At 41.7% G+C, this 24,420-nt stretch overlaps 3 protein-coding genes across 8 annotated transcripts in view; 1 reads left to right on the top strand and 2 right to left on the bottom strand.

Annotated features, from left to right (window-relative positions):
* ADNP (activity dependent neuroprotector homeobox) overlaps positions 1 to 495 on the bottom strand; it is a 30,370-nt gene extending 29,875 nt beyond the window's left edge. The window contains exon 1 of the mRNA XM_081256899.1: positions 443 to 495. The gene's annotated coding sequence lies outside the window, so the exon portion shown is untranslated. The remainder of the gene's footprint in view (positions 1 to 442) is intronic.
* Positions 199 to 15,579, top strand: LOC308629280 (uncharacterized protein). Of its 5 annotated transcripts, none has more exons than XR_014017647.1 (3): positions 199 to 342; positions 1,038 to 1,115; positions 15,035 to 15,575. XR_014017647.1 is itself a non-coding variant. In XM_081256907.1 (3 exons), exons 1-3 carry the CDS (start codon positions 506 to 508, stop codon positions 15,198 to 15,200), a joined length of 450 nt encoding a protein of 149 aa, XP_081113033.1. In that variant the 5' UTR covers positions 502 to 505; the 3' UTR covers positions 15,201 to 15,579. The 5 variants fall into 5 exon arrangements, 3 of the variants coding, with proteins under 3 accessions (XP_081113033.1, XP_081113032.1, XP_081113031.1); XR_014017648.1 differs by having other exon boundaries at positions 203 to 342; positions 1,041 to 1,115; XM_081256907.1 differs by lacking the exon at positions 199 to 342 and adding an exon at positions 502 to 714 and having other exon boundaries at positions 1,041 to 1,115; positions 15,035 to 15,579.
* DPM1 (dolichyl-phosphate mannosyltransferase subunit 1, catalytic) lies at positions 1,592 to 24,264 on the bottom strand. 2 transcript variants are annotated; one of them, XM_081256903.1, is made up of 9 exons: positions 24,062 to 24,263; positions 21,037 to 21,136; positions 15,603 to 15,636; positions 13,404 to 13,480; positions 13,294 to 13,319; positions 11,406 to 11,501; positions 8,048 to 8,116; positions 5,271 to 5,385; positions 1,647 to 4,381 (listed from the first exon to the last, which is right to left on the bottom strand). In XM_081256903.1, the coding sequence occupies exons 1-9, from the start codon at positions 24,220 to 24,222 to the stop codon at positions 4,277 to 4,279; spliced, it is 783 nt and encodes a 260-aa protein (XP_081113029.1). In that variant the 5' UTR covers positions 24,223 to 24,263; the 3' UTR covers positions 1,647 to 4,276. The 2 variants fall into 2 exon arrangements, with proteins under 2 accessions (XP_081113030.1, XP_081113029.1); XM_081256904.1 differs by lacking the exon at positions 8,048 to 8,116 and having other exon boundaries at positions 1,592 to 4,381; positions 24,062 to 24,264.
* Positions 24,265 to 24,420: the final 156 nt, after the last annotated feature.

Here is a 24,420-nt window from a genome sequence, read left to right as displayed (position 1 = left end):
TCCCCGCCCCCCAATCTATTCCCCCCCTCCCCCGACTAAAGGTGGGTAGACCTGGCAGAAGGTTCGTCCCAGGGATTGGGGGTGTGCGTGGGGGGCTCATTTTGGGCGGGGGGCGGGAGGAAGGAATTAGTTCCAGGGATGGGAGAAGCTCGATTCTTGCTGGGGGCGGGGTGGAGGGAGATGCCACTAGCCGCAAAAGCTCCGGCGGCCAGGGCGGCTGCTGGCCTCCGCGGGCTCACGGGGCGGGGAAGGGGGGTCGGGCTGCAGGAGGAGGCGCCCGGACCGCGGAGCAAGAGCCCGGGTAGCGGTCCGCGCCGGGGCGGGCGCTCCGTCAGCACCGGAGTATGCAAAGGAGCGTCTGCGGCCGGAGGGCTGGCGGTCTCAACAATAATGGGCCCGCGGGGCCGGCCGTGGGTCCGCGCGCGGCGGCCGCCGGGCTTACCTTGACTCGGCCTCGAGGCGCGCGCGGGGCCGGCGTGCTCGGGGGCCGGGCGGCGGCGGGCGGATGGCGGCGGCACGGCGCTGGCGGCAGCGAAGGCGCGCCCGGGGCCTCGTCGCGCTCTGGCTCGGCGGCCTCGGCGGGGTCCGGCTCGCGCCGCGGCCGCGGCTGCTGCCGGGGGGCGCGGCGGGCGCAGCAGAGCGGCGGGCGGCGGTGGCGGCGCGAGCGGCTCCCTCCAGTCCCCGCGCGGGCGGCGGCGGCAGCGTCGTCGAGCGGTGCAGACAAAGGAGGGGCGGAGGGAGGAGACGGAGGGTGTGGGAGAGGCGGCTTCACCGGCGCGGGCAGGCGGGCGGCGACGGCCGCGCTCCTCTCACTCCTCAGCAGCGGGGACCGAGAGAGGGAGCTGTATCTGAGGAGACGCCAAAATCCCCCTTAGCGCTGCCCGCGGGAGGGGGAGGGGGCACAAGATGGCGGCGGCCTGGGGGGCGGGAGTTCAGTTCATGGATCCCGGCGGGCGGCGGAGGGGAGACCGGGCCGGCGGAGGCGGCGGCAGCAACGGGCGGGGGAGGGGGGGGGCTGATCCCGCGTCTCCCCTCAGCAGACAATACAAGCGCCTCGGAGCGAGTCCCCGAACCTGCCCTAGCCAAAATGGCGGCCGAGAAAGAGCGGAAGTGACGTAAGTACCTCATTAGCATAAGAGGACTCATTGTCCAGCTAACTAAGGGGGGCAGTGGGGGACAGTACCCTTCCCCCCCATAGACAACTCTTACTCCCACCTGTGTTTGCTCCTAACTTTTTCTGAGGGAGGGTGGCATCAGCACCCCCACCCCCACCTAAGGGACATTATATAATCCCCACTGAGGGGGAGCTCTCGCGAGAACCAAGAGGATTTGCCATTGACCCACTAGGAGGCGCCGCGGATAATGGCCGCAGTGCGCCTCCATGGCCCGTGTGCACGGCGGGCGCCTTCCTCTGGCCACAGCGCCGGCGGCGGAGGCACAAGCAGAGGGCCGCAGCACGCGCTGCACTCAGTCAGGTGGCCGCGCTGGAGATCCTTGCGCGGGCCCAGCTGGGCCTGGACTACATCTGGTGGGAGGGGGCGTGCACGCAGCCCCGCGGCTCCACGTGCTGGGAAGCCCGCGCTCTCGGGCTGGGCAGCAGCCGTTAGGGCAGACACACCTGGCCGGTCATGCCCGACACCTCCTTCTTTAAATGAGGTGTGAGGGCGTCGTGCTTCACACACCGACTTGAGATGAGACCCAACCCCATGGATGCTTGGCCCCTTGCGGGTGGGGTGCACTATTCAGTGGACAGGCCTGCGTTTTACAGAAGGCCGGCTGTTGCCCTGGGACTGGACATTCTTCCGAATCAGTGATGGACTCTTCTCTTTGGCCTGAAGAAAACAAGTGGGATCCCTATCGTTTGAGGCCACTGGGCTAGTGAAGCCCGAGGATGAGAAATGATGTTGCCAGTGGGCCTCCACAAGATCCTTAAAAACCACACAGGCTGTAGTCCCAAGCCTTTTAGTGCTCCCACAATTTGGACAGCACAGGACACAACGTGGGCCTTTGTAAATTTAGGTCAACCCCAACCAACACATTGTCTTCTCAACATTCTTGAACCCACCTTTTATAGTTGAGTGCATATGAGTGTCTATCACTGGCTAGACGTACTTACAAGTAATAAATGTCAATTGTGAAGGATTAACCAAACCTGTTAAGATGTGCTCTGTACATCTTACACTTATCTTTTGCTGTTTCTCTAAGAATCATGCTAAAATAGTTTCAAACCATATTTAACATCCACAAAGAATCTGACTTTACTGAAAACAGAACAAATTGTGGTTACATATAGCTCAATGTCTAAGGCTTCAGTTAGCAGGTTTAACAAGCTGTTTCATCCAACACAGTATTCCGTTAATTTCTGAAATTGTGATAAACTATATCTTTAAAAGCCAAATCAGTATTTCAAGGGAAAACAGCTGAAAAAAGTTGTAAAAAGGAGGAGGGGACCCAAAACATTCAATTTAGAGAAAGAAAGATGAAGAAGCTAATTCCATGTTGCAGAAGACAGGCAAGAACTAATATGAAATAAGCAAAATAATTTTAAATTTAGTTTTCCTTAGATACACTTAGATTTCATACAGAGATAATACCAATACAAAGGGAGAACATCTGGATTTCATCCTTGGCCCCATTTACAAAGTAAAAAGGGATGCTGGATTCACATGTAAATGTTTAAAAAGATTTTACAGTGTTTAAGTCACCAGATTTACTACAAAAATGCATCTAAATAGTCCAGATTCTTTTCTAAATAACTTCCAAATGGTGAAAGTTTTCACTGCTCAAATAATTTACTGTAAATAATGACAGTGTTGTAATGATTGTGGGAATAAGAACCAAAAGACTAAACAAAGGCAAAAGGTACCTACCCTAGTGAGGTCTGAGAAGACTATTTTATAGTGGGCTCTGAGGTGGTTATTTAATCTCTACTCCACAGAGTTGACAATGAAAATTTAACTTTGGGTTCAGACGAGAAAGAATCTAAACACTCAAAAAAAGTATTTTACATCAGTGGTAATAAATTTTCTAGTTGTTATTAGTGATGAGAGAAGTCACTTCCCCAAGGAACAGGGGTCCATGGTGGGCCAGCTGTTCAGCTCTGCATAAAAGGGAAACAGAATAGTAGAGGCCCTAATTGGAATGTGTTCTATGGATTCAACTATGGGAATAGGTAATGTTCAAAACGACACCAAAGGTTTTATACTCTGGTATTCATTTTTGGTAGGATCTGTTAGAAATGCAAATGGAAAAATCAGACTTTAAGTTTCTTTAGCAGCCAAATTAAGCCAGGAAAATGCAGTAGTAGGAATACTGTTCACTGAATATGCTTATTAAATGACTTAGAGACGCCCCTTCCTTTTACTTGCAAAGGAAAGTCAATTTAATCTTAAGCTTATTTGCTCAAAGTATGCCTTACTGAAAATTTTAAAAGACACTGCGTGATCTAAAAGCTATGCTATACTTGGAAATTAATCTTTTTTGCAATACCCACTTAAGGTGGGTAAATAGAATATTTGTGAGGGCTTTACTGAACATTTCAACTGGCAGAACAGTTTTCTCAACAGAAGAGCTATAGGGGATTTAGTCATATTACTAAAGATGTATGCTTTGTTAAGGGTCCTGAAATAACATGAAAAATATTTTGAGGAAAAAAACATAGTTGTTTAAAAATTACTACAGCTGGCAATTCCCTGGTGGTCCAGTGGTTAGGACTTGGCGCTTTCACTGCTGGGGGCCCAGGTTCAACCCCTAGTTGGGGAACTAGGATCCCACAAGCTGTGCAGCACAGCCAAAAAAAAAAAAAAAAAAAGGGGGTGGGGGCAGAGGTGTGTATTTCTTTTTTAGTTCATATAGAAACAGCCATGTATCATATGTGTATTTCATGAATATAATTAGCACTCCTCTTCTGACATGTATTAGGTATGAATCCAGAGCTATGAATAGTTTTTATAAAGAATATTTCAAAATCTTCCCCATGTAAGAAATCCTGCATTTGCATACACTAATGAAAGCATTATTTTTATGCAAAAATTTCATATACATTTATTTATAGGTCTTAGTACAGCAAAATGTAAACGAAAATTGAGAACACTGCTCATTTTTCTAATTTAATTTGACATATAAAATGGAGTTTCTCAGGAAAAAAGATTTGCATGAAATTTACCTTACCTTATGATTTATGTTCTAAGAGTACATTTTATAAAAATCAGCAACCAGGCTTCTTTTATGTTTAAATTGAAATGAACATGATTAAGTATAAATGAATAACTTTCTTTTATGTAGTAGCAAAGAGAGTCAATAGTCCTTTCAAGAAAGAGACTATTTCATTTCCTCCCAACTTGGATTCACCATAAACACGATCCACAAATGATATTGGAACCTAGTTAAAAAAATATAAGTTAAGTGAGTCTTCAAAAATATTAGAAAGGAAGCATAGCAGGCATACAACAATTACTCATACAACAGAAACAAGATTAGTCCGCTGATAGCAAGTCCTTCAAGGTAAATCAGAATTATGGGATTCTTACAGTAACTGTGTGCACCTCCAAGTCTTCAAAATTAAACATGCATTTTACTATCTAAAATTAGGTCATCCAGCCAAAGCTACAACTCTTTTGAAAAGCATTGATCCTGAATATTAAGTTGGTTTACTCAAGCTTCCAAGAAAAATTGTATGCCCGAAGTAAAATGGCCTTTCACCTACTTTTTTTCAGTAGTCCATCAAATTTAGCTGTCACTGTTTTAGCACTAAGTTAAAAATCTTATAACTTCCCCAACAGTAGTAACATTCTAGTTAGCTAGTTTCTTGTTCTGAATAAGAATACTATTGTTAAACGAGGAGAGTCTTCCCTAAGAACTTACTAGCTGGCTGTAAATGTTACAAATCCCCTCTGCTCCCCCAATTCCTGCCCTTTGCAACGGGCAAAAGGGATTCACCACGCATTTTTAAGTAGGGTGGCTGATGGCTGAGACAAGGGGAAAAGCAGCAGACTTATCCCATAATGCTGAGTGGTCAGAAGAAAGGGAAAGGAGGAAGAAGATACCGGTAACTTTCATTTATTTAAAAGGGAATGCTGCCTTCTGTTATGCTTTAGATCTTGGTAAGTCAAATATATTAATTTTAAAGAACTGTGAATTTTCACCCTTTTGCATGGACACCTGGAAGCCTTCCACATTTTTTAGTAGTTTATGAAAATTAACATTTTTATGATAAAAAGTAACCCTATTGTTTCTTTATGAGGAGTATAACACACTATTATTCACCATACCTCGCCAACAGTATAATTCAGCTGTCTCGCCCGAACAATCATCTCCATCTGGAAGACGTAGCCTTTAGAAACACATTTTTCTATTAATCTCTGTAAAACTTCTTTTCGGTATAACCTGTAAGAAATTAAAATGTATATGAACACCTGGATAAATATACATGCCTACATGTATCCTGACCTTTCAAAAAGTTCACTGGTATTTATAAAACCTTAAACTTTCACCAGCCATTTGTATCTAGAAAAGTTCTCACAGTTGATGATTATGATACATTTGTCCTGAACTGGAAAGGCCATAAAAATATTTGGTAAATAATTTGGGACGATTTTGAAAATGAATTCTTAGCATCTTTTGGAGAATTATCTTCCTATCACACTATCAGAAATTATAAAAATATGGTGATAAAGTGAATCATGTGGAGCAGAACCCCCCCATCGTTTGTAGTTTTTAAATTTTTCTTAAAATTTATTTTTAAAGCTGAAAGGGGAGAAACTGTTTCAAATACTGGAACAACAGAGTTGACAGATGATGAAGCAACAGTATAAACTAGGTAACAAGAAAGAAGTAGTTAACAGGCATTTCCTCATAAATGTCTATGAAGTTCCTATTTCCTGAGATCTAAATAAATTCCTGAGATAAACTAAGTCCCTCTAGGATGAGCTTGGTTAAGCTAGGTTAAGACAGGAAGTAGGGATCACAGGATGAGGCAGTCCTGGTGGGAATCAGATATCAGCAACTGAGGTCACAGTTAGACACTTAAACTGGGCGAATGCACAGCCTAACTTTAGATGGACTGCAGGCCAAAGGCAAAGCTCATCAGATTTACAAAGAAAGACAGGAGCTGGGAAGTCCTATGGGTGAACTCAGTCACGTTCTTCAGGAGCTCCCCATTTTCAGTCACTGAGGTTAAAAAACAAAAGCAACCCCTGAGCCTCAGTGAGTAGAAAGGCAGCAGTTTCTACCTCTTTCTTCTTGCTGTTTTTGTTTTTGAGAAAGCTAGGTGAGGGAGTAACTTTGTTCCCTTGGTAGTTAAAGCCACCTGGAGCTATAACGCCAGAGGGTTTTATAGCTGGAACTCACATATTTTCTCAGGCTTCCTTTCAGGTTATCCCACCTTTTGGTTTTCCAAGCTTTTAGGTGGCTATAAGACTAAAGCACAGTCCTGAGAGGAACCTGAGGGGGATTAGTGGTATGCACTCCTTTACCCATACAGTCTCCATCAGAACTCAAAAGAATAAGTCTGGAATAAATGTGAAGAAAGGAGATTCTGATGGTAGTAATATTCATTCAATAACAAATGTTTATTGAGGAACCTACTGTGTTTCAGGAACCTTTTCATGTTTGGGGATTTTAGCAGTAGAAACTAAAGATATATGTCAAGTGATGTTAAGTAGGGGAGGGAGGTCTGGGATGATGGGAAGAACTATGACGGTGGGATAATGGAATAAGGTTTCAGCAGTACCTTTAAAACTAGGATTAGGCTACGAATTCTTTCCCTGTAAGAGTCACTTTATTCCCGTAAGAGTCACTTTGTAAGATTTATTTCTCTTCATTGCCACCCCTGTCTCCTCCACCACAATATCTTTTTTTTTTAATTACAATCTTCTTTTTTCCTCTGGAAATCAGAGATCTTTATAACACATTATTCATTTGCCTCGAAGTGTGGAACTGAAGGGATGTATTTATGGGGTCCCTATCTTTTTTTTTTTTTTTCCCCCCGTATGCGGACCTCTCACTGCTGTGGCCTCTCCCGTTGCGGAGCACAGGCTCCGGATGCGCAGTCTCAGCGGCCATGGCTCAAGAGCCTAGCTGCTCTGCGGCATGTGGGATCTTCCCAGACCGGGGCACGAACCCGCGTCCCCTGCATCGGCAGGCGGACTCTCAACCACTGCGCCACCAGGGAAGCCCCCTATCTATCTTTTATACACCAAATTGTGCTTTCAAAACAATTTACATTTTAATTCTGGAGAGGTTTCATTTTCATTGTCTGACCTCTAATTTGCGATGGCTCCTCTCTTCACTTGTGACTTGTCTTACTATCCCTGAACTGCTATCCAACAGACGTGCAGTGGCACTAGTGGTACTAGTTAACCCTCAACAGCCAGCTCCTGATTTGTGTGTTTGTGTTGCTCTAATGAAGTATGGAAGAATCAACATTATTTAATGGATAGGAGCAAATATCAAGTAATATAAAAGTACTAACCAATGCATGGGTCTCGGCCTTAAAGCAGATGAACAGAAATTTTATAGTTTCAGAGATAATACACACCCCCCAGAAACAAACAAAAATTTAAAAACCCCAAGGACCTAGTAGGAGGCTTTGCTCCATTTAAACAAGAATTTTTTTAATAAAAAACATGGAGAATAAGGAAACTGAAAAAGCTATATATAAATATTAAAGATTTTAAAACTTTTCTGTGGACAATGCTATAAACTGCAGAAAATTACCGGAAGAGGCACTGTTTTTGAAGCCCATCTCAGTAATGTCCTGAATGAGCAGTCCATGGTCACCTCAGGCCCCTCAAGGGCTGAGCAGTGACACTAATGTTAACAAGCACACTAACCTGTCGTCCATACTCTTTAAAAAGTACAATATTTTCCCTTAAGATGCTTAGGCTTCATCAGCAGCTTCTAAGCAACTTCAGTCTGTCTTTTTTAGCGTTCCAGAACAAAAATGGGATAGAAACGAAAAGTATTTCTTTAAGTCATTATAAAGGAAGAAATTTAGGCAAGAAATTGTAAATAGTAGAAAACACACAATCACAGGTTTTCACTGTACCTGAAACTTCCTGTTAGGTCAGACGCTCCTGGTCTCAGCAAGATCTGAGTTATAAAATTTGCCCCACGGCTGCCAAATAAAAGATTTTCTTTATAAAGTACAATTTCTAAACAAAAGAAATACACCCAAGTGTAGAGTGCTAAAAATGCTACACTAATTTCATAAATGCAACACTATTTCACAAGAATGTTAATTCTATGGAACAAACAGAAATCACTGAAAGGAGATCTGGTAGTTCTCCTTTTTCAGAAAACAGGGATTTTTCTTCTTGGAATGTGACATGTAGAAGTGACCATAAAACACTCTTTCTTCCAAACTCTAGGTGAGAATGGTAATAGATTTTTTAACTCAACTCGCATATTTGCCAACAGTCATGATTTAGAATTACAAACATCTGTCAAGACAGCAAAAGTGATCTATCAGGGATCTGGAGTTTCGTTTTCAGATTCATATCGCCAAGTGATGGCAGTTTCCAACTGGGTAATAGGTCAGTTTGCATTAAAATGGCTTTTTTTTTTTAAAGGTGTGCAGGTGGGAGAGGGTTTTGGTTTTTGGCAATCTCTGGAAATTGACCAAAAGTTCCGTTCTGAGACTTTCTTAGTCTGCTTGGGCTTCTATAACAAAATACCATAGACTGGGTGGCTTAAACAACAGATATTCAATTCTCACAGTTCTGGAGGCTGAAAAGTGCAAGATCAAGGTGCTGTAGACTTGGTTCCTGGTAGCCTACACATGGTACGTTCTTGCTGTGTGCTCAAATGGAGGGAGGCAGAGGGGCTGAGGGTGGGGGTAGGAGGAGAAAGGCCAAGCTTTCTTGGTTTCTTCTTGAAAGGGCACTAATCCCACCAAAAGTGCCCCACACTCAGGACCTCATCTAAACCTCATTACCTCCTCAAAACCCCACTTCCAAATACCAACACTCCCTGCATAAGGTACTTTAACACATGAATTCTAGCAGAAATATTCAGTCCATAACAATGACTTTAGGATCTGTGCTTCAAACACAACTAGGTATCAATCAACTATAATCTATTACTGACTAATAGCCATTATTAACATTTCAAAAAGATGTGAAGTACACTTGGAAAAAACGACTTTGGTACTGCAGCTATAGTTTGTGGGCTCAGATTATTTTAGAGTGTTCAGATTCAGAAAAAAAGTGGGTTCTTTTTTTTTTGGCGGGGGTGCGGAGGGCAGCAGGGGAATCAGCCTGGAGAAAACAGTTTCTCCCCAAAGCCAGGGTAACCATCAAGGCACTCCTTAGGAGTGTTTCTTTCTTTCTTCCTTCCTTCTCCTTCCCCCCTTCCTTCTTCTCCTTCCCCTCCCTTCCTTCCCCGTGCCACACAGCATGTGGGATCTTAGTTCCCTGACCAGGGATTAAACCCAAGCCCCCTGCATTGGAAGCGCAGAGTCTTGACCACTAGACGGCCAGTGAAGTCCCAGGAGTGTCTATTTCATATAAATAACATGGTTAGGGATATAGCTGGCATAATGGCTAACAGAAACATTTTACCGTTCAGTTTGCTTCTAATAGCTACAAAAAAATTCCAGGACATAGTTTACCCACCAAAATGGGTGTAATCAAAGGAATGTGAGTGTATATGTATTTATGTGTATGTGTGCATGTGTGTATGTATATATTTGTACATCTATTTAAGGTAATGCATTTTAAAATTGGGGTCTTTTAATTAAAATGCAGCAAGAGTCAGACAGACTTGGGTTCAAATTCTGGTTCTGGACCATACAGATGAGACCTTGAGCAAGTGATACAGACTCTTTCTCAGGAGTTTATACTATAAAGTCAGTGCAGACATTAACAACTAATGACAGATACAACCCAATGATCCAACTAAACGTTGTAAGTTGTCTCTGACCGGGACTCCCTGATTTTAAATAATAGCTTTAATGACCAAATTCAGAGAGGCCTGAGAGATCACTGATTTGTTGCTCTCAACCTTGGCTGCACCACAGAATCATCTGGGAGCCTGTGAAAAATACTGATGCTCTTGCACCACCTCTGGAGATCCATTCAAATGGTCTGCAGTATGTGTGTGCACAAGAAAGGGAGGACAAACAGGGAGCAGTTGTGTATAATTTTCCCCCTACATGACTTCAGTGCTCAGCAGGATTGAAAACCACTGACTTATCCGACCCCTTCATTTCACTGAAGACTGAGGCTCTTACATGTTTGAAATACTTGCCCAAGGTTTAACAGTTAAGAGGCAAAAGTGACATTAACCTAAGAACCTTCAATAGGAATGAAGTGGGTGATAAAAAATACTATCAGTAAGAATTTATATAAAGTTATGTTGTTACACAAAAAGCAATAAGCTATATAGATCCTTTAGAGATAGAAACATCTTCCCAACAACCTAGGTGCCATAGATTAAATATGGTCAAAAATTCTTTGTGGGTCTTCCCATCAAGAGGTGGATTCTATTTCCCCATCCCTTGATTATGGGCTTGCTTTGACCAAAAATTAATTTGGTGTTAGCCCCAGAGCTTAGGACTCAAGAGTCCTTGCAGTTGCAGCCTTGGTACTTTTGGGTGCTGCCCTTAGGATGCCATGTAAAGAAGCTGATCTAGCTTCCCAGGTAAGTGGCCACATGCAGGAGAACTGAGATGGCCCAGCCAACAACCAGTACCAACTGCCAAACATATGAATGAGGCCATCTTGGAGCCTCCAGCTGAAGGAAACTGCATGAGTGAGCCCAGGTGAAGTCAGCAGAGGAACCAGTAGCCAAACGAAAGAATTGTGAGAAATAATAAATTGTTGCTGTAAGTCACTCAGTTTGGGGATGGTTTGTTACACGGTAATAGAAAACTGAAACAGTCTGTTTCATTTCCATCTTATCATGAGGAAAGTAAAGCCTAGAAAAGGTAAAATATGCAAGGGGACACAAGTAATTAAAAGACACAATCAGGATTTTAACCTAGGTCTGCCTCCAAAGCCTCACTACTTTATGCTGCTTAGTAAACGCTGAAATCATGAAGTGTCTTAAATTATTGAAAAATACATATGGAAAAAATTACATATTTAGTCCAAAAATATAGATGAATAGTTCACTTAAATCAAAGCTGGAGGTCCGGAAGAACAAACTGTGCTGAATTAGACCATTTCTACGAAAGGTTCAAAGGTTTATGCAGATTTTTCCCAAGTGAAAAACATCCAAAATTAAATACTCTAACACAGGAAAAACTGTGCGTAAGAAGCTATCTGGGAATACTTTCTGGAAATTACAATCTGATCCCACAAACTCCAAGGCAGCATGGTAATTTAATCCAAATACCTGTTAAAAACATATTTCTAGTAGTTACACTAAAAAAATAGAGAAATCATGAGCACATACATATATACCTGATTATTTTCCTTTTCAAATCCCAGCCATATACACCTCCATTTCCTTTGTAGCGAGTTCCAGAGACAATGTCAAAATTACCCTCCTTTTGCTTCCTGCAGAAAAAAAATAAATTAGCTGGCAATTAGAAAAAGCTGTTGAGCTTTCAACAGAATTGCTAAAGCAAAGCTTATGAGTATTTTTAATTCTAACAGATATCACCAGAAATTACTTTCCAAAAAGGCTGTAGTAACTCATACTTCCTCCAGCAATATCCATGTTCATTTTCTATCATCTTATTGGTGCTGGATGTATTGTTCTATATGTCTTTAATTTTGAAAAACTAATAGTAACACACGGTTATTTTAATTGCATTTCCCTGACTACATCCCAGGGTGAATATCTTCTCTTAGGTTTATTAGCCATTTGGATTTCTTCTACACATGGCCTGCTTGTATCTTTCACCCATTTTCTACTCCACTGGTTCTACTGCCTTATCAGGTCAAAGGAGCTTTTGTGTATTGGTGATCTAAGCAGAGAAGGTATTTCTGAGGTGACTTTTATGCAGAGATCAAACAAGGAGAAGTAGTTGGCCATTAAGGAGCAGTGAAAGAGCACTTCAGGCAAGGGGGAGGGGCACAAGATGAGTTCAGAATGCAAGGCAGGGGCCACATCACGAGTGGTTTGAGGGGCAAGTAAAGGAGTGTGGATTTTTCCCCATGTGTTCACAGGAACTCCTGGAAGTGTTCTAAGTAGGTGAGTGACATGATCTGATTCTGTTTTTGTGTATTTAGCTTACATTCAGAACAGCTTCCAAATTCTTATTCTGAGAGGTGTCATGGTCTCTTGGGTTTTCTAAAAATATAGTTACATTACCTGCAAATAAATGTAATTTTGTATCCTTTACCAGTATATACTAAATTCTTATGTTACAACATTACTTAAAATCTCCATGTTTTATGATAGGTGGTACGCCTATAATCATTGATGAGTTTATTGGAAATGACTCAACATTTCACCATTTAATAAGACCTTTGTGGGGAAATTCCTTGGTGGTCCAGTGGTTAGGATTCTGCTGAGGGCCTTGACTAAATCCTTGGTAGGGGAACTAAGATCCTGCAAGCTGTGCAGTGAGGGCAAAAAAACCAAAAACAAAAAGTAAGACCTTTGTGTTAGGACCAGGTTGTCTTCAGTATGTTTAAGTGGTTTCCTTCTATTTCTACATTAAAATTTTAATTAGAAATGGCTAGTAAATTTTACCAAATACGCTTTAGCAGCTATAGACTTAATCACGCTTTTCTTTTTTAAAAATATTTATTTATTTGGCTGTGCCAGGTCCTAGTTGCAGCACACAGGCTCCTTAGTTGTGGCCAGCAGGCTCCTTAGTTGTGGCATGCAAATGCTAAGTTGCGGCATGCATGTGGGATCTAGTTCCCTGACCAGGGATCCAACCTGGGCCCCCTGCATTGGGAGTGCGGGGTCTTAGCCACTGGACCAACAGGGAAGTCCCCAGTCATGCTGCTTTCTTTGTTAATGTGATAAATGAATTTTTTTTACCGATTCCTGATTTTAGCATTCCTGGAATAAACCGCAGCTATTCATAGTGTTTCACCCTTATGATGCAGGGCTTAATTCCATTTAACAGGGAAGTTGCTTTTCATATTTTTCTGTAGTCTGTAAGAATTAGGTAATAAAGGAATTATCTGTTGATTACTCCTATCAGGGCTCCTAAAATATATCATTTAGTCACATAACTAAATATTCACATGTCTCAAAACTATACCTTGGTTTCATTTTTGATAGCAAACTTAGAATAGCATGAGTATTTTTAATGAATGAAAAATGAAAAGTACAAAATCAATAAGATAAATGATTTGAATAATTCTTTCAAATATTAGAAATACCTACCTAATGAATTCAGGAATAAATTTTGGCTGAAATTTAGAAAGAATAAAGAGTAGGTCAGTAAAACAGGCTAAGACTGTCATAAATAGCCTCTAAAGAAACATACTACTCACGTGGTGTGAGAGATCAGCATCCATAATGATTATGTAGTTTCCTGTGGCATGTTTCACCCCATGAATATATGCAGTTCCTAAAAATGAAAATATTTATATCCATTAAAGGAAATCACCAGAAATGCTTAGGTATACATCTGAACAGGGAAGAAACTGCTAAGCACCTCTGAAAAGCATACATTAGTCCTCTAAAGTCCTATTTATTACTCTCCATCAAAAACATCTCTCGGGCTTCCCTGGTGGCGCAGTGGTTGAGAATGTGCCTGCTAATGCAGGGGACACGGGTTCGAGCCCTGGTCTGGGAAGATCCCATGTGCCGCGGAGCAACTAGGCCCGTGAGCCACAACTACTGAGCCTGCGCGTCTGGAGCCTGTGCTCCGCAACAAGAGAGGCCGCGATAGTGAGAGGCCCACGCACCGCGATGAAGAGTGGCCCCTGCTTGCCACAACTAGAGAAAGCCCTCGCACAGAAATGAAGACCCAACACAGCCAGCCAGCCATACATACATACATACATACATACATGAATAAATGAATAAAAAGACCAAGCATTTGAAGCCCTTAAAAAAAAAAAAAACTCTCAATTTCATTCTTTCGTCTCCAATTTCACTTTAGTCCCGGGCACCATCTTCTGATGCCTGGATCCCTACCTAACCAGTCTCTCTGCTTCTGCTCAGCCCATCACCCCTGTCCCACAAAAGCTACGCAGTGAGTGTCTTCTACACTGTAAGCCTGGTACACTAGAGCCCTGTACCTGGGGCCAAAGGTGCAACTAGCAATTACTTAGCCACCCTCATGCCTAAAAATTCCTCGGGGACTTGGCAGGTAAGGGTGACTGGTCAGGAACACGATGTGGGAATTCCTGCATTCTCTAGCCCCAAATCACCACAGTATCTTATTAGAAAGGCAGAACTCTTCTGACTTCTTTTGTTAAGAAGTGACTATCCAGGGACTTCCCTGATGGCGCAGTGGTTAAGACTCCACGTTCCCAACACAGGGGGCCCGGGTACGATCCCTGGTCAGAGAACTAGATACCACACGCATGCCGCAACGAAGGAGCCTGCAAACCGCAACTAAAGAGCTGGCGAGCCACAACTAAGGAGCCCGCCTGCTGCAACTAAGAGCCAACCAGATTAATTAATAAATTAATTTTTAAAAAACGTGACTATCCACAGCTTTTTGGATTTCCACTGACGGGTTAGTAATTCTTGGTGGCTTTCACGGCAGTTTCAAGATTATTTCAATCCCAAAGAACCTTCTGGATTCAGATATTCAGAACATTTGATCATGCCATGAAACTGAGGGTCTTCAGGACAGCAGATACTCAATTTTCAAGAACTGTGCTTCCTCCATGCTCCCCCAATTTTTCAGTAAAATTATACCACTTTTCAACATAAAGCAGCTGTGAACAACAATAGAAATAAAGGCATTCAAGATTTTCATCTCAGAATGACTGACCTCATCTCAGCTTTTCTATAACCCCTTACATTTTAAAGCTGGAAAAGCTTCCTTTTTAAAAACTAAACACCTTTTAAAAACTTGTAACTTCAAGAACTGTTCAAGACTTACAGCTAAGGGAGTGTGCTGGTCTAAATGTTTGCCCTTAGATCCCTTCTCTGTTCTATATTGCAGGGTACTTTGTTTTCTTGTCCACTGGTTTCCAAGCAGCTTTGGGAGGCACAGGAAGAAGGAAGCACTCAAGGAGAAGGGGAGAAGTCCAAGTGCCCTCCCCTTTCCTCTGCCTCCCGGCACGGACCAGATTCCATCCACGGCCCCCGCTTCTGCCAAGCATCCCTGACTCCACCCTTCTAGCTCCTCTGGGCAGCCCGGGTTCCCAGCTCTAAAAACACCATCTCCTCCATTGCTGCTCCAGCCCAGGAGCGGTAGTGAGCTCCAGCTGCTACTAATCTCTGAGTAGCCCCACTGTTCCATTTGGCTTCTCAGCAATTCCTTCACCTGTGTAACCAGATTCTCTGTATTAAACTCCCTATATTGAAAGAATTACAGTGGTTTCTGTTTTCCTAAGTGGGCTTTGCCTCATACGGGCAATTCAAGTTAAACCATCTGAATATCATTAAGATCATTAAAAACCATCACAGGAGGTCACTGTATTTTGGCCCTGTTCCAAACTGGGGAAATACATACTGGATAGTCTTACCAAGGCAAGGAGCAGGCATGAGGGGTGAGAGGTTCTACTTACCTAGTCCCAACTTTTGCTCTCGCGGTCTTAGAAGCTGTAAGAATAAGAAATGGCATTTTAACACAATTAATCGAAAATCTGACTAATAAAAACTTTTTTAATAAGTGCTCACTCATTTAAACAGAAATACAGCCGCATTTATTAGACCTTAAAGCAGAATATGCTTAACATTTTTTGCCAAAGTAAAAAAAGCATTTAGTAACAAATCAAATAATTTAATAGCTTTCAAGGAAAAGTAACATTCTTTCACCCAAACCCCACAGACCAAATCTTAAACTCCGCCCCCCGCTGCACCCCAGAGCTATCCACCAAAAAAACTTTTTTTTATGTCTATTACTTGATTTATCATTTTAAGCAATATCTATTGATTCCTTCCTAGGAAAACTGAGTATTTAACTCACTTATTCTATACCTTTTTGGAATATTTGATAGCCATGCTTGTTTTCTCAATTCCCTTTGTGATTTTAAATGTTGATACTCCATCCACTTATCTTGACTCTATGCTTGGATGACCTCATCTTATTCTCTATTGGTCCAATGACATGATTTCAGGTTATATTCCTAAGATTAAATTCTTTCTCCTTACAGTTTGTCAATTAATCTTTTTACACTTCTTGCTTCATATATAAACACTGACTTAGTTGTTATTTCCTTTTTTCTCTAAATTTCTGGAAAAGTAGAATGCCAAGGTTTTGACCCTAAGTTTCTGAGGTAGGGGGCTCAAGTAGACTAACTACCGGGCATTTCTTATCCTCCCTCCTCCCCCGCCCCCCGGCACTTGCCAGTGGGTAAGCAGGTTGCTTCAGACTGCAATCTCCAAAGTATTTGCAGTTTAATTTAAGCAGGATAGATTTTCTTTTTTTAAAAAACTACACACAGCTGCTATAGGTCTAGGGGAGGGACAAAGATAATAAAATACATTCCTACCCCATTTTTTTTATTAGTTTCTGCTTTATAACAAAGTGAATCAGTCATACATATACATCTGTTCCCACATCCCTTCCCTCATGCATCTCCCTCCCTCCCACCCTCCCCATCCCACCCCTCCAGGCGGTCACAGAGCACCGAGCTGATCTCCCTGTGCTCTGCGGCTGCTTCCCACTATCTATCTACCTTACGTTTGGTAGTGTATATATGTCCGTGCCTCTCTTTCGCTTTGTCACAGCTTACCCTTCCCACTCCCCATATCCCCCATGAGTTTTTACATAGAGGAGAACTAGACATTCAATCATCTATAATAATTACTATTCACTGAACAAAATCAAACCAGACATGTCAGGTTTTATTTGATTTTGTGCTTGACTGTTACTGACAAAATACTGACCTCATCTGGTATTTGCCCTGAAAAAGCAAATCCTTTAAAGTTCATCTTAGATTTCCTATAACCCTATGTTTTAGCTAAAAAAACTTTCTTTTTTTCAAACAAAGGATAATTTTGTTATTTATAATTTTCAGAACGTTCAAAAGTTTATATAAAATACAAACCACGTTACATAGATAGGGTATCATGGAGCAGTTAAAAAAATGAGGTAATCTGGTGACAAAAAACGACCAGGGTATAATTAAAGAGTAACAGAGGGCTTCCCTGGTGGCGCAGTGGTTGAGAGTCCGCCTGCCGATGCAGGGGACACGGGTTCGTGCCCCGGTCCGGGAAGATCCCACATGCCGCAGAGCGGCTGGGCCCGTGAGCCATGACCACTGAGCCTGCGCGTCCGGATCCCATGCTCTGCAACGGGAGAGACCACAACAGGGAGAGGCCCGTTTACCGCGCAAAAAAAAAAAAAAAGAGTAACAGAATGACACAGGAAGACTGCATTTATGTTCAAAAACAAAAGCACACATATAAAACCACATTACCTTGTTCTATAGATGTAGACACACACACACACACACACACACATGTGCACAAAAAGATTTGGGGTAACATATACCAAAATGTGGACTGGGGTCTCCCCCTGGAGAAGGGACTGGGATGCAGATCAAGAAATGCTCATCAGAGGCCAATTCAGTTTTACTGGTAATATTTACATTTGACAATATACTTGTTTATTTCTTATGTAATAAAAAGTTCAAATTGTTTCATCTCCTGTGCTTTACTTTCAGACCCCTAATTCCACCCCTCTCCTTTTTTTCCCTCCTTACATCAATATGATTGCTTTTTCTTACATATGGCAGGATGGCTTAGTAGATGACTATGGAACCCCCCTGCTAATTTGCTGTGTGACCCCAGGGCAGCAATGGGCACACAGAGCTCACCTCACTCAGTCGTCATCAGAAAAAGCTGTGAATTCGTAGAAAGTGCGTGTAAGGGTACAGGGCACATATCCTGAAGAATGCTTACCACAACTGCTTAGAAAATACCATACGACACTATGATTTATTTGACAAAAAACTTACTTTGTAAAAATCTTTATCATAGAAAATCATGACACTTCAGAAAACTGTATCCATTTCCACTAGGATCAACACCATTTGAGTGGATCTGTTTTACCGTACTCTTGAAAACGGGTTGGGAAAAGAATAAAAATAAATCTGCAGCTAAGAAAAGGCTAATCGTACTCTCCTATTTTGCAATTCTTATCAGTGAGGCTCATATTTTTTTTTTTTTTTTTTACTTTTGACCATCTGTAGTTCTTGTTTTTATGAATATTTCTGTACAGTTGATTAGGATACTGATCTCTTTGTCAGAGATAGTATGTTGGTATTTGGGGATGAACCAAATATTTTTAAGTAGTCAAATCTCTCAATCCTATAGTTATGCTTGACATTTTAAAAGTAATGAATGTGTGTTACACTTCATTATCAAAACAATTTTTAAAAATACTAAGCTATAAATAATGACAAAATATAGATGAGTCTCTCTGATCTCAACTTGGGTGATGAAACAAGCCATGTACATCAAATATAATAGAAGCCCTCCAAATCTCGTATCTCCCTGCCCTGTGATCATTGTTAACAGTTCAGAATATGTGCCTCCAATTTTTCTATGGTCCCACTCCTGCCATTTATTAATTACCTATGTACTCTTAGAAAGTCACTTAACCTCTAGTCTGTTTCCTCACCTCAAGAGTTAAATATTTTTTTTCTTTAGCTTTTTTTCTAAAATATTCATTTCAGCCAGTTTGAAAGGCTAACAAAGCATCTGTGAATATTTTATCTGAGGTATTGTAAGGTGGTTCCTAATTTTCCCCCAACTAAATATATGTACGTCACCTAAAAAGCAAGCAAGTGCCCTCCCTGGCATAGCTTGTTATTGGCGCGTGTGCACGCGCACACATGTAATTTTCTAGTTTAAATGACCTAAAAGTGATAAAGTAATGAATGAATAGGGAATTTCCCTGGTACCACACAGAAATCATGATAGTAAATGCTATTTTTTCCTCATTATTTTAACTTTTATTGGATTGACGGAAAAAGTGGAACACTTTGAAGACCGTGTTGTTTTAGAATTTGAGGAGATCAATTCATCAGGCATTCCTTAAGATCAATCAACCACACCTCAAGGCTGAGGTTCTATGACAAAATATTCAAAACACTGTTAGGTTGATGTTCCCAGATTAAGTGGAAGTGCATAATGAGGGTATTCTATACATTATGTGAATCAGTAGCCCTGGCCCAGAACTTAATAAAAACTGAGGAACTGTTGGCCAAAAATATGAACCTAGCATTATCGGAAGTCACTGCTAGAAGGATGAAAATCTCAGTTTTTATCTCCTCTGTACACTTGTACATCTGGAGACATTCAGAGAGGACTGAGGTGTGCTAGTTCTGTGAATTGCTCATCTGAGAGATAGAAAGAACCTCCAGTACAGGATAGATTTACCATGTATATAAGAGTAACACATTTCTTTAAACGCTTCTCACCAACTAAGGTCTCCTCCAACTGCACAGAAATTATTTCATTATTGGGACTAATCAAGAATATCTGGACCCAGAGCCTATTCATTCATTCATTCATTTATGGCTATGTTGGGTCTTCGTTTCTATCCAAGGGCTTTCTCTAGTTGCGGCAAGTGAGGGCCACTCTTCATCGTGGTGCGCGGGCCTCTCACTATCGCGGCCTCTCTTGTTGCGGAGCACAGGTTCCAGACACGCAGGCTCAGTAATTGTGGCTCATGAGCCTAGTTGCTCCGCGGCATGTGGGATCTTCCCAGACCAGGGCTCGAACCCGTGTCCCCTGCACTGGCAGGCAGATTCTCAACCACTGCGCTACCAGGGAAGCCTGAGCCTATTCTTTTTGATGCTTAATTGTCATTTCTTGAAATGCAAATATCAATAAAGGTTCTCCAAGAGACTTCTTTGTTCCTTTTTATGGCCGAGTAATATTCCATTGTATATATATGTGCCACATCTTCTTTATCCACTCCTCTGTTGATTGACATTTAGGTTGCTTCCACGTCCTGGCTATTCCAAGAGACTTCTTTATTCCTATACCAATCGTTCTCTGTGGAAAGAGGGGACAATTTTGCCCGCAAAGGGAGGGACACTTGATGTTATCCAGAGGTATTTTTGGTTGCCACACTGAGGAGGGGGGCTGCTGCTGCTGCATCTCGTGGGTAGAGTCCAGGGATGATGCTAAACATCCTACAACATACACGACAGTCCCTCACAGCAAAGACCTATCAGGTCCCAAGGTCAGGAGTGCTGAGATTGAGAAATTCTGGTCTATACAAATTACAAAATACCCAATGCCTGGAATGTGTTTTCTAATTAAATCTGGATTTAATGTATGCTTTTGGCCCAAGAATTAGCTGAAGTGATCTCACAAGTATGCTCCAGCATTTATAAAGCCAAAACACTGAATCAAAAATAAAAATTACAAAGCTATTACAAAATGAACTCTACATCTGCCTAAGTTACTCCTGTAGAAGAACAACAGGCTTTAAGGCACAGTGGGAAAATCTAAAGTTTAAGACTCAGAAAGTCAATCTAAATACTTCCAGAAGACTGTTCTACAGATAAAAATAAAAATGCCAAGTTCTCTGAAAAATCATGTTTCACATGAAAACAATCAGTCACCTTTCCCAGCTACAAGCTAGCTGTAGGCAGGATTCTCTACTGAAAGTATGAGAATACCTAAAGAAAGGGAGCGAGAAAGATCCGGACACACATTACTAACTGCAACCTAGCTCTATAAATATTCCTTCTCATTTCAGTATCATGCTTTAATTCTGCCCTTCAAGGAAACTGACTTGCAGAGTCAGACATAAAAACAGAGTTCATCCAAAGGCTCACTATCTTGCTGTGAACCTACCACTGACTCAACATATCAAAGACATGTAAAACCTCAAGCACAATGAAAATGCATCTAAACCCCAAGTGTATAAGTTGCTCTTTAATTTTTTCAGTTTCTAGACAGACTGAATTTAAGCACTGTTCATTCATCATCTTTCCCCAATATAAACATAACTAATATGATAAAAAAATGACTTACAATTTTGTCTGACCCATAGATCTTCTCCAACTGTTCAGCAACATCCCTTGTTCCATCTGGGCTTCCATCATCTATGATTATAATTTCATAGTTGAAGCCACTAAAATAAAAAAATTTAAATGTGTACTGCTTGGAGACAGTAGTCTCAAATGAAAAAATGATTTTAAAATCACTAATTCCTCCCCAGTATAACTGGAAATTTATTGCCATGTTAAGCGCCAAGGAAAACTTCAATTATCAAATGAAATAAATGTCAAATATTTACTATGTCACCTCCAAACTACGTACATTGCTGTAAAATGCTACTATACAGTCCTGAGATGTTAAAATTCTCACAAAAAACATACTCTTTTGTTAAAAAAATTATAGTGATCATATATGTTATATATGATAGGATATCATATAAAATTTTATACCTACTTGGGAAATGGAATTGTGAAACTTTAATATCAAGTCTTAGTTACATAAAATATTTCAAAAATACATTTAAAGATATCAAGTCAGCTGAGTAGCTCTGGGTGATTACTCTTTTTAATTTAATCCATGAATAAATAAATCTGATTTAATTTCACCCTTAAAAAACCCACTTGAGAATGGTGACAATCTTTTATGTCACTATTTCAAACAGTTATACCCATTATCCCACACTATCAAAAAAAAAAAACCCCAAAACCAAAAGAGCATAGAATTACAAAAGATGTCAGTGCTTCAAAATTAACGTCTTTTCGTTGTTCCCATTAACTTCATGTGATAGTTTTTATTCTAAAAACAAGCCAGCACAATACTTGGATGTACCTCTGATCACCATCACATCTCTCCCCACCTCCCTTTAAAGAAAACATTCTTTTTGTTAACTTTATTGGGAAACTTAAGGGGAAAGAAAAGGAGATACACACAAACCCCCGAAACGCACGACTCTGCTTCCTCTGGTCCTGCTTGAAGAAACAAATGCGAGGAAATCAACCAGAAAACACATTCTATTGTTAAAAGCTTAAAAAAAAAAAGTCGGCCCCAGCAAACTTGGAAGAAAGCGAAACCCATCCTATCTCATCCTATCTTCTAAGAGTAGATAAGATGACTTCAGTTTCCCACAGTGCATTAAATTTGGTTCGTAAAGCCAAAAAAAGTTAAGATGTTGGACTTCCCTGGTGGTCCACTGGTTAGGACTTTGCCTTCCAGTGCAGGAGGTGCAGGTTCCATTCTTGGTCAGGGAGCTAGGATCCCACATGCCTCGCGGCCAAAAAACCAAAACATGAAACAGAAGAAATATTGTAACAAATTCAATAAACACTTAAGAAAAATTTAAGATGTTAATTCTAGTTGTTGTTCTGAAAGATATACTTCATAAACAAATGGAGTCATTCATAAGCAAAATTACTGCCCTCTCCACTTCAAAGCACCCACACCACCTGAGGGTGAGGTAGTTAAAGGAATCAAGCTGAGCAAACTTTAGGTAATTTGACTGCCACCTGAAAAGAAAATAGTTGTTTCCGTCATTAAACTTCATTTTGATTAAAAAAATATCCACCCAGAAACTACTGAAAGATAAACTGCACTACATAAAAAAATTAAAGAATAGAGCAAAACATATTGTATAATCAGAAGACAAGCTGGAACAAGATCAGCTACATGACAATTTCTCTAATCTGGAAAGAGCTTGAGAAATCAAAATATAACTTGAAGAAAAAAGGGTTAAAAGCTACGGATAAAAAAACTTTGGAAAGCCGTGAATGTGAGGATAGTTATTTCATTCAAAGAATTATAATCAAAACAGCAGTATCTTTCACCAATTAACATTTCCAACAATGTAGGTTTAATAAAACTGGTTGGTTGGTGGGGAAACGGGCCCTCTCTGATGAATGTTGGAAAGTCCTAAGCCGGTACAATCTATTTTGAGAGGAATTTATCATTAACTATCAATCTAAGCACATCTCTGTCGACTCAGCAATTAAACCACAAAGACTTTATCCACGGTATACTAGTAAAAGTAAGAATGTGTAAGGAGCACTTCTTATGTGTCAAGCACTTTTCTCGATGCTGTTAAATACGTTGTGAACAAAGTCCCTATTCTCATTTGTAAAGTTAAAGTCAAAAAAGAAAAACAGAAAAACTCTGGAAATAATCCGTGTTCATTGATATGACCCGGTTAGAAAAATTATAACACAGCCATGTGATACTACCCAATTTTCACAATAATTTGCGAAGTTTGTATACGGAAAGATCTTCAAAGATTTACACATGATCCCATTGGTGGTACAAGTTACTTCGTACTGATACGACGATTTTCTGAAGTTTAAAAAAAACTGTATAACTCTTTCAAATTCAACTCCAAAACCTCTGTTTCTAACAATCACATCAAACATCCACCAGCGAATCTGCCCTTCTGCCCTCTCCAGAAAGGATGTCCAGCCCAGCAGCAGCTCCCTAACCCACAGAGCCCAAACCTCATGCTTACATAACCCCTCAGCACCCGGGCGGGAGTGAGCGGCCTCACTGAGAGTCCTGGCTCCTGCCGCAGATCCTGACCACCTAGATAGAGGAAGGAGTGAAGCCAGGCTTTCGGCCTCGCAGTAATTAAAAGGGTGGCTAGGGACTTCCCTGGCGGTCCGGTGGTTAAGATTCTGAGCTCCCAACGCAGGGGACATGGGTACGATCAGGGAACTGGTCAGCGAACTAAGATCCCACATGCTGCGGGCGCATGCCAAATATAAAATAAAACAATAAAAACAAACAAATAAAAGGGGGGCCAGCCCTTCTAAGAAAAAAGCGGGGTGAGGAGTATAAGGGAGTGTACAATAAAGGAGTGTGTCACAAAACCCAAGGGCAGAGATAAGAACTCGAGACACAGAGAGAACCCGGGAAGTATTCGCCTCCTTCCTCGTAGGGTGCCTTCCTCCCCAAGGCTTCCAGCGGGAGACGGAAGAAAAGCCAGGCAGGGGGGCCGCCTCTCGCAGCCAACTGCCGACACCCAGGCCGGGAAAGCCAGCTCATCTCATTCCTCTAGAAGGGCGGCCGGGCGCGCTACCTCTCGGAGAAGCTCTTCACCAGCAGCCACACAATGAGCGGTAGGTTCTCGCGCTCGTTGTAGGTGGGCAAGAGCACCGAATACTTGTCTTGTCGCGGGGTGCGCGGCTCTGGCTCCCGCGGAGACCTAGGAGACGATCCTCTCGCTTCCCCGGAGTCCATGGCAGAGCTGCGCCAGGCGCCGGAAACGGAATGACGTCAACGCGCCGCGGGAAGAGGACGCGTCGGAACGTACCAAAGCCGGGAGGAGGGGGATGGTCCGGGTGGCGAGTTCTAGTCCTCCTAAGGCTCTCTGCGTAGCTCCATTGGAAACAGTCAGGACTTGTGACTCTTTCAAGTTGAATCTGACGGTTGCTTCAG

The sequence above is a fragment of the Mesoplodon bidens genome (genome assembly GCF_964165515.1).
Source record: "Mesoplodon bidens genome assembly, chromosome: 15".
NCBI classification, from domain to species: Eukaryota; Metazoa; Chordata; class Mammalia; order Artiodactyla; family Ziphiidae; genus Mesoplodon; species Mesoplodon bidens.
Note: the sequence above shows the minus strand (reverse complement) of the source record. Positions and strands in the feature narration are given on the sequence as shown.